This window comes from Penaeus chinensis, chromosome 18, assembly GCF_019202785.1.
Source record: "Penaeus chinensis breed Huanghai No. 1 chromosome 18, ASM1920278v2, whole genome shotgun sequence".
In the NCBI taxonomy this organism is placed as follows: Eukaryota; Metazoa; Arthropoda; class Malacostraca; order Decapoda; family Penaeidae; genus Penaeus; species Penaeus chinensis.
The window spans coordinates 31,123,960-31,133,959 of NC_061836.1; the positions used below are offsets into that span (position 1 = coordinate 31,123,960).

Consider the following 10,000-nt stretch of genomic DNA (forward strand, 5'->3'; position numbering starts at 1 on the left):
GTGGAATAAAGACTCTTTTCTAATCCTCTCACATAAAATGAAAACTTATGAGACCCTTGATAAAATTTGATATTGATGCAATTTTGATATTCCAAGGTCTAGATATAAAAAAGGGGATCTAATATTTCTGAATAAAAATGAAAAGAAAATCTTCCAATACTATTTCAATATTTCTGACACATGTCTCCATTAATCTCTAATACTGCATTCTTGTCCATCTTTAATCAAGAAGAATGGAAAAAGTGAATCAACATACCATTCCTTTTCAAACCACAAATAAATATGTCTAGTGTTGTTGTTCACTAAAAAAAAAAAAAAAAAATGTTATCTCTGTTGCAGTGAAATGACAGACTTGCAAAGATGGAGGCAGTTTATTAAAGTTCCAAAATTCAAAAATATATAGATGAAAAAGGAAAGAAAGAATGAAAGACAAACAAAAAGATATGTGCCTGCACAATTACGATTGATGGATGGTGATAAACGATGGATAATGATGATGATGATTAGCAATTACCGTAAAAGGAATGTAAAATTTCAAATGATAAAGATGAAAATAAGAGATTTCTCAACTTGCCTCAATTATTCATTTCTCTTTCTAATGGTTTCAGCATTTAATGAACTTGAAAAATTTAGCTTGCCATTCCTCTAGTTCTGTGCAACATGAGGATATCCAATCTAGTGCATGTTTAAAAGTGCTGTTCAAATGACTCATCTAATTAATTTTTAAAAATCAATCAAATTTTGGGGGAACATGCAAATTCAATACAGCCGAAAAGAAAAGAAAAAGTTTATTAAACGCAAAATTAATAAAACCATACCTCCAAACTCTAGATAAAAGATATGAAAATTATTATCACAATAACAAAATCAAAAATGGTGCACTGTCATGAGAAAAATTATTTCACAACACCAATAGTGTGTTTTTGTGGGTAAACTTAAGAAAAAGGAAAACCATGCACTGTCTGAGGCAATCAGAATCCAAAACACTTGCAGAAAGCAACATCAATAGTTAACTTCATGAAAACAATGATCTTGAAATTTCATAATTTCTTAGTAAAAACAGGCCTTTCCATTTTTCTGATGAGCACATCATGTAAAATAATGATAATAATAATAAATTCAAATAAATAAATAGATAAATAAATAAATAAAAATTGCAGTGCAGTAAACATAAAAAAAATAAAAAAAAAAAATAAAAAAGGAAAATAAAAAGGTGCACGAAAATATCTGACCCTCTATACCACACACTGATGCTAGCAAATGAATGACAGAAGTGTGATCCTAAATGGTGAATTGTGAAACTCGTTACGAATTGTGTTTCCTTTCGATTCTTTTATTATCCTCACAATCACTTCTTTGGCATTATGTTGTCAACTGGTTATAAAAGCTTTTTTATTTTATTCACTATTTTCCCTAGAATTTGACTTCAATACTGTTCATTCAAAAATGTTATATTCTATGGCATATACAGTTACACTGCCCACAGATTCACTGAATTAATTTGTTTTCAATGAAATGTCACTGAGAATCCATAATAGCTTGTGAATGTATCTAATTCTTTATTTTAAATCAGGATACATCTATATGTATTTATATTTACATTTTGACTTAGGGATGAAGAAAATCAACCAAAACATATATCCTCAACTGAATCCCCAGTATATAAAATTGGGCAGAGAAAAGAAAAACACTGGCTGACACTCTTTATAAAAACAGAAACAAATCTGGAGCTCACAATCACCTAGAAGAAGGTATATATAGCTAGAGATGATAAAAAGTTAAGAGGAGTAATCGTTTCATTGTGATGTTTACTCTATTCTGTCAATTCTAGTGGGCTGGGCTCATCTTTATCAATGCAACAGTGTGAGTAACATGAAAGGCTGGTGTGGTTCCATGACAATTATTATTCATCAAAGAGAAGAAGCAAATGAATATCTTTGCACTATGACAATATGGAATGCTATTTACTGTTCACCTTGAAATCGTTTATTTACGGTAATGCATTTGGAGTACAATATGCAATAAGACAACTTCCAGTATACTCCTAAACCAAATACTCAAGTTGTCAGCAATAACCGATGGATTGGCAGTGTATTAGACACTAGGCTGATGTCCTATACCATCATACATGGTCAGGCCTGCTCTATGTCTTGTGTGTTCACAAATAGGTATTCACTGCTTTGGCCCTGGCATTGGTCGTTGAAGAGCATCAGCACCTCAAAAGTAGGGCTAAAGTTTCTTTTTAGTTCTATTAACTAATCAATCATTCTTTTTAGTTCCATTACCTAATCAATCATTTATGCTGCAGCCAAGAGCATAGACAGCAGAGTCATTTTATGATTCCTGTGCTTCTAATTTTTCCCTCAAGCATCTCCCGTCATGTCTGGGTTACCTGATGAAATTAATCTGCTAAGAAGTAAACCAAAATTCAATCCATAAATAAAAGTAATTATATTTTTTTGTCCTCTCCATTCCATCCTGTCTTATAATGGATAAAAAAGGCACTAAGAACTACTTCCTTATCTTTATCTTCACCTTTCAAGAGAGATTTTCATTTACATGTGACAATGTGTAAATAATAATTAAATGAAGAGAGAGAGAAAGGAAGAAAGAAAGCAAAATAATAAACCAATCCAATTCATAACTGATGGCATTATAATCCCTAATACAGCTGCTAACATTCACTACCCTCTTCTCAATATATAACATGTGAAGCATTTTTCTGTGCCACACTTGGAACTTGTATATGATTCATGTGTAATAAACTGAAACAGTGACACATATCAGAACACCCTAAAATCATCACTCCTGACAACCTGGTGGACTCTATTCAGCATGACAACTTCATGACAGGTTCAGATATGGGCTTCACATTTATATTCATTAATAATCTAAATTCTACTATTTAATACTTTCAACTAAGTTTAGTTTACATTAACGTTTGGTAAGTATTAAAGAATTAAAGTTAAGCTAAAACCATGTCAAACAGTAAGACGCATCATGATCATTGCCCACCAAAAAATTCACAAACTCCAAATTCTGAATGCCTCCATGATGGATAAATTTAGCACTCTTACTTACCTTTATCAACATTGACACCCATAGACCCAAGGAAGCGGACTGTGAAGAATTTATCGGTTTCTTGTTTTACGACTTTGCCCTCGGCACCATCATCTGTGACATCTTGTTCGCTGGAGTGGATTAATAGACAGTCTTGAAATTGTTTGTTTAAATATACTTAGGAAATATAGAGAATAAAGAGACTGCTAAGCCTTTAATCTATTATCTAAATATATCTTAGAATCTGTCGTTAACATTGTTGATGGGATTGTTTGAACATGCCATGAGTTTAGTTCATAAATTGTGTTTACCATTTTCTTTTATTTTATGTTGCTGCTGTTACTGCTCATAAAATTCCAATAATCATAATATCAATAATAATAACATATTAATATTGATAGCATTAGTTTTTTTTTGTTTTTTTTTTTTTGGGGGGGGGACATTTTTGCTTATTATTCAAGGACAGGGGATTATTAACCGACTCCTTGGTAGCTAAGCACTGTGGAGCTATCTATGTAAAAATGTTACAAAATAAAACTGCAATGGACATTACATGTTCTCAGCCCCAGTGGGTTAATATATACACCAAAATTACATTTCACTGCTCCTGCTAGGAAAAACACTCCAAAACTAGCTGTGGTACTGGTCTAAAATAAAACAGTGCCATCATTAGCAGCAAAAATACTCTATCATCTCTTTCTCTTGTACTGCTAACGATACCACCATTATTCTTTTGACCAAGAGTACTACCAACAGTTTGGGGAGTGATTCGTATTGGTATGTAATTCTAACATTTCTGTGACAATTTTCAAGCAACAAATACCACTGGAAATTTGATGTTTTCTTATTCTATGAAAATATTAAAATCATTATTTCACAACAGTACCTAAAAAGACCATACCTGTCAGTCTGACTATCGAGATTAAGCGTGAATGTTTCCTCGGGGGAAGTGAGAAGATCAAACACAATAGGAGCATCGGCGGGAATGGCTGCCGCTTGTGGCATTGCGGCAGAAGCTGCAGTGCCAGATGGAGGTGATGCACTTGCTGTAGTGGGTGTTGAAGGAGTCGAGCCTATTGCAGCTGATGCAGCATGGAACTTGTCAGCCTGAAATGCAAATGTGCAAAATAAGAGTGAGAGAAAAAAGAGAGATATTTTTTACTTATTTGGGCAAATGGTAGACAAACAAATAGGCAAGGAGCAGGAGAGATGGTGAGAAGGTGAGAGAGAGAGAGAGAGAGAGAGAGAGAGAGAGAGAGAGAGAGAGAGAGAGAGAGAGAGAGAGAGAGAGACAGAGAGAGAGAGAGAGACAGAGAGAGAGAGAGAGACAGAGAGAGAGAGAGACAGAGAGAGAGAGAGAGACAGAGAGAGAGAGAGAGAGAGAGACAGAGAGAGAGAGAGAGAGAGAGAGAGAGAGAGAGAGAGAGAGAGAGAGAGAGAGAGAGAGAGAGAGAGAGAGAGAGAGAGAGAGAGAGAGAGAGAGAGAGAGAGAGAGAGAGAGAGAGAGAGAGAGAGAGAGAGAGAGAGAGAGAGAGAGAGAGAGAGAGAGAGAGAGAGAGAGAGGAGAGAGAGAGAGAGAGAGAGAGAGAGAGAGAGAGAGAGAGAGAGAGAGAGAGAGAGAGAGAGAGAGAGAGAGAGAGAGAGAGAGAGAGAGAGAGAGAGAGAGAGAGAGAGAGAGAGAGAGAGAGAGAGAGAGAGAGAGAGAGAGAGAGAGAGAGAGAGAGAGAGAGAGAGAGAGAGAGAGAGAGCGAGAGAGAGAGAGAGAGCGAGAGAGAGAGAGAGAGAGAGAGAGAGAGAGAGAGAGAGAGAGAGAGAGAGAGAGAGAGAGAGAGAGAGAGAGAGAGAGAGAGAGAGAGAGAGAGAGAGAGAGAGAGAGAGAGAGAGAGAGAGAGAGAGAGAGAGAGAGAGAGAGAGAGAGAGAGAGAGAGAGAGAGAGAGAGAAGAGAGAGAGAAAGAGAGAGAGAGAGAGAGAGAGAGAAAGAGAAAGAGAAGAGAAAGAGAGACAGAGAGACAGAGAAGACAGAGAGACAGAGACAGAGAGAGTATAGACAGAGAGATCAAATGGAGGCAAGAAGATGAATAGGAAATATAAAACATGTTTCAATACTCACAAAGAACTGGCCAACTCCTGAGAACAAAGAGGATGGGGCAACCTTCTCATCCTTGACATATCCTCCATCCTTAGCCAAGTTATGGATTGTTAACATCCATTCATCACGTTCGCGGTCGTTGAGTGCCTGGAGAGTTATGGACCTGCGATGTTACAAAAAAAATGTTTTCTTTCAATCATTCTTCAAGGGATGTTAAAACTCTTAACCAGTTCAGGTCAAGAGATCTTATACTTCCTTTATAAAGTAATGTAACACTATACTTTATTTCTAAAAGACTGGAGAAAGAACAAGAGGAAAAAATACAACTAAGAATTTCCAAGCTATCCTAAACAGAACTGGAAAAGAAAAAAGAAAAAAGAAAAAAGAAAAAAGAAAAAAAAAAAAACTGAGGAAAGGAGCAAAGAATAATGATAATCAAAATAAGAAACTTGTCATTGACCTTTTATCTGAATACCTACTTTTTACTAGTAGCAACCTGGAAGACATGTCGCCGATCATCTGTGTCTGTAGCATGAACGATGGTTGTTAAGTCGACCTCTAAGAGAAGCGATCCGGCTGCGTCGCCCTTCACAACACTCATCAGGTTTCCTCCCTCCAGGAACACAAACTGCCTCTCCCAGGAGCTCATCACACCCATATACTTTCTGTAGGGACATTTGTCAAGTTCTTAATCTAGATAAGGTCTGCAGTGTTATGGATACCTGTATCTAACTAACTTTACATTCACACACTCATCTTACAATAACTATTACTCGACTCTATGGATAAGAAAAACGATACAAATAAAGATAACAAATTTCAGACCCATCTCTAATTTTAATGACAATCATATTTCAATAAAACCCATGATCTACACTGAAAAATACTAACAAAAAACAAAAAACAAAAAACAAAAACAAAACAAACAAACTAACCTCTGAACATTGAGATATCCAGCTTTATTTGTGAGGGTTGTATCAGGTGGCAATGAGGCAATGTCTGGAGGTGGTTCCGCATAGTACATCAGCTGTGACTGCGTAATGATGGAGTCAATCAGCTCCAGTGTGTCTTCTCTCTCCTTTGCCTGGTCTTCAACGACACTGAAATGGTGATTATAAGGACTTATATATTCATGAATGTAGTTATAACAATACCATATGGTCTACTAATTACGTAAAATTTCATCTCTGTGAGATTTCTTTTACATGATAATCTCTTCAGTGAAGGATATATATGGTATACTGTGTATATATAACGCATATGCATTTTTCTGCATTGTAAAGATGTATCTTTTTTTGAATGAATACAAATCTTTAGGAAGTATAATATCAACTGAGCATATGAAAACTAAGACTTTAATAATGACAAAAATTCAATAAAATTTTATCTCAAACCCAAAGGTATATTCACAATATCTTCATTAAAAACTCTTTGGGAAATTGAATTGTTTACTCATAAAAAATAACAACTCTACAATCAAGAAACAGAGAGCCACTTTTTCACACACTCCTTCAACTGAACTACAGATGAATATATATCAAAATAGTAAATACATCATCCATAAATAAAACATATAAATATATTCAATTGTCATGTCATATATATATGTGTGTGTGTGTGTGTGTGTGTGTGTGTGTGTGTGTGTGTGTGTGTGTGTGTGTGTGTGTGTGTGTGTGTGTGTGTGTGTGTGTGTGTATGTGTGTATTACATATACAGATATACACATACATGCACATATATACACATATATGTGTATATATGTATACATATATACAAACATATGTATGTATATGTATATGTATATATATATATATATATATATATATATATATATATATATATATATATATATATATGTATATGTGTATATTTACATATATATATCCATATATACATATACATATACATATATATATACATATATACACATATATATGTATATACACATACATACATATATATATACACATGTATATACATATATACATACATAAATACATATATATTCATATACATGCACATATATACATATATATACACAAATATATGTATATATACACAAATATACGTATATATACATATATATAATATATACATATATATATAATATATACACATATTTGTATGCATACATATATGTGTATATATGTATACATATGTATAGATATGTATATATACTAATATATATACATATATATACAAATATATGCAAACATATACACATATACATACATATATGTATATATACATACATATATATTTATGTATACATGTATATACACATATATGCATATATATACGTATAAATATACATATATATAATATACATATGTGTATATATACACACATATATACATATGTATATATACATATATACATATATTTATACATGTACATATATATGTATATGTATATGTATATATATAATATACAAATTTCTACTTGCACTAATAGTGACTATAAGTGCTAACCCTTTAACGCAGACTGAAATGTTGGCTAAGAACTCTTCCACTTCTGGAGTCACAAGAGCATCATGACCCATATTATAGTGTGCTCTTGTGGCCACCAAGAGTCCCAGCATAGGCTCAAGCAATGCAGATTTCCTTGAATACTGTAGCAGGTTCAACTTGGAATAATAATGAAGAGCCATCTGTGGGGGAAAAATTTGAACCCTCATTCAATTTTGGTTCACTAAGGGTAAACAAAATATATCTTGTGAAAAAATAAGAAAAAAAAATCTCTGTATATTAAGAAACTGGGCTCATAATCGTATCAAAAAATTGTCTGGCAGTTTGGTTTGCCAATTATGTTGATAGAATATTTATCAAGAGAGAGATCGTTTACCCATAAACACAAGACACTCACCTGGTGAAATTTTTTTTTCGAAACATACACATCCTCGTTTGATTCACGGTGTTCCTGCTCTGGATCCCGACGACGGCAACGACTGTATCTTGTAATGGCCCTATCCAAGTCAGTCCCAGCATTCTGAAATTACGTTAAAACACTTTTAGTATTTTTAACCTGTGTTCACACTAGATTCACACTACCACATCATGGTGGACCACCCATCACACAGGGATGAAGTCTTCACGTCATACATGGTCAAGCCTGCTACAAGTTGTGCATGCTAAACAGCTGTGCCTCTTTTAGGCCTCATTATCTAAAGAAAAATAATGCATTACTCAAATATTTTGTTAAATGTGTGACATTGCTTCAGAAACAAAAATAATCAGTATTTTTTCCCCATGACTGTTTTACTTTGCATGAAACACGTGCTGTGTCTGCTAAATATCTGAAATTATTTGGCAAGTTTTCTTTTAGACACACCCATAATATAACCAATATCAGCATAAGGGAAGAAAGATTGAAATTCAAACCTGGTACAGAGTTGCCATAGTTTCCATCTCATGGAGTTCAGTATCAATGAATCTTGACAGAGGATAAACTGCTCCATCTGCAATCTGTGTTGCCACAATGTGCTCCCAAGAGCTCATCTTAGGAGGAAAGAAAAGGTTCAGTGAATTATTTTTTTTCATGAGAAATGTAAATTTAAAATCTATACTGAAGGAAATACCTTCATTATATCATTAGAGTTAATGTCATTTCCATAAATCAATAAATGTATTCTTTCTGCTAAGCGTTTTTAAAACATTTTTATGAACATTAACTGAAAATGAAACTAAAGCAAGATTAAACCAGTCATAACAATTAAGATAATGAAACAAGGAACACTTGAAACAGTATTTCAATAAAAATATAATTAAGAAGTAATTAAAAATAAATCTAAAACTTACTTCAGAAACATGTTTGGCAAATTGTGAAAGTGTTGATGCAACTACACCATCAGCATCACCATTCACTGGAAACTTCTGAAATTTTATGTATAATGTAAGCCTAGTAGACAGGCTAATGAGAAGCCTCATGGCATTACCTTGCCAAAAAAAATTATTAGCTACATAATCTTATCAATAACTAATTAATCACATCAGATTTAAAAAGTACTGTTCCTTTTCTTTCTTCATGTTACATCAAATTTCAATAAATTCATTCCACTTTGTCAGACATCATGTCCTCTTCACAAAGCAAGTATTCCAGGATATCAGATGAATATAAAATATACGTACAACATTCATGCATGATGGCTGTACCTGACAACAAGATAGTGCTCTTGTAACAGACATAAAAATATGACACAAACCCTCAAGTACATAAATATGAACTTTCCCTCTTCTAACATATATTTAAGACAACTGTCTACATAGCAGCCTTTGTTACACTAAAGAAAAATTACTGCTTGTAAAATGTTGAATATCTAAAAAATATAGGAACAATATTTCAAAGAAATTTATCTACATATGCTATAAATTTATTAATTCCTTAATATGAATCCTTACAATGGTGCCATATGCTTTGAGGTGCTTTGCTAGATCCTGGTAAGCAGATGTCAGCTGGTTGTGTGCTGCAACAAGCTTGGAGGACAGCTGATGTAAGGTGGTCACATAGTCTCGCAGGGCCTGGGCATCCTCACTGAACACACCAACCAGTGATCGCAGCTGAAACATTCACAAAAAATAGAATGCTATAGTACTACTGCTTTTAAACATTAATTAAAAGTAATCACTAACATACCAAGAATACAAGTATATGTGTAGAAAAAAATGTCTTTATTCATACAAGAACAATATGTCACACTCATATATATGTATACATAGCAGATTATAATAATCATCCCCGACGTTTAAAAGTCCTTATTATTATTAAAAAACGATGTCAGTCGCGTATATGATAAGCAGATGACATCGAAATCCTTGTTCCTCTGGCGTATGGAAGGAACGGAGCAACGGAAA

At 33.7% G+C, this 10,000-nt stretch overlaps 1 protein-coding gene across 3 annotated transcripts in view; it reads right to left on the reverse strand.

Annotated features, from left to right (window-relative positions):
* The window catches only part of LOC125034497 (DCC-interacting protein 13-alpha-like), a 28,746-nt gene that overhangs the window by 17,526 nt on the left and 1,220 nt on the right, over positions 1-10,000 (reverse strand). For all 3 annotated transcript variants that reach the window (XM_047626316.1, XM_047626314.1, XM_047626317.1), the window contains exons 2-11: positions 9,548-9,706; positions 8,948-9,022; positions 8,531-8,647; positions 8,016-8,138; positions 7,622-7,800; positions 6,086-6,250; positions 5,630-5,815; positions 5,172-5,313; positions 3,962-4,167; positions 3,082-3,191 (exon numbers count right to left, since the gene is read on the reverse strand). In XM_047626316.1, the coding sequence (XP_047482272.1) occupies positions 3,082-3,191; positions 3,962-4,167; positions 5,172-5,313; positions 5,630-5,815; positions 6,086-6,250; positions 7,622-7,800; positions 8,016-8,138; positions 8,531-8,647; positions 8,948-9,022; positions 9,548-9,706 (1,462 nt within the window). The remainder of the gene's footprint in view (positions 1-3,081; positions 3,192-3,961; positions 4,168-5,171; positions 5,314-5,629; positions 5,816-6,085; positions 6,251-7,621; positions 7,801-8,015; positions 8,139-8,530; positions 8,648-8,947; positions 9,023-9,547; positions 9,707-10,000) is intronic.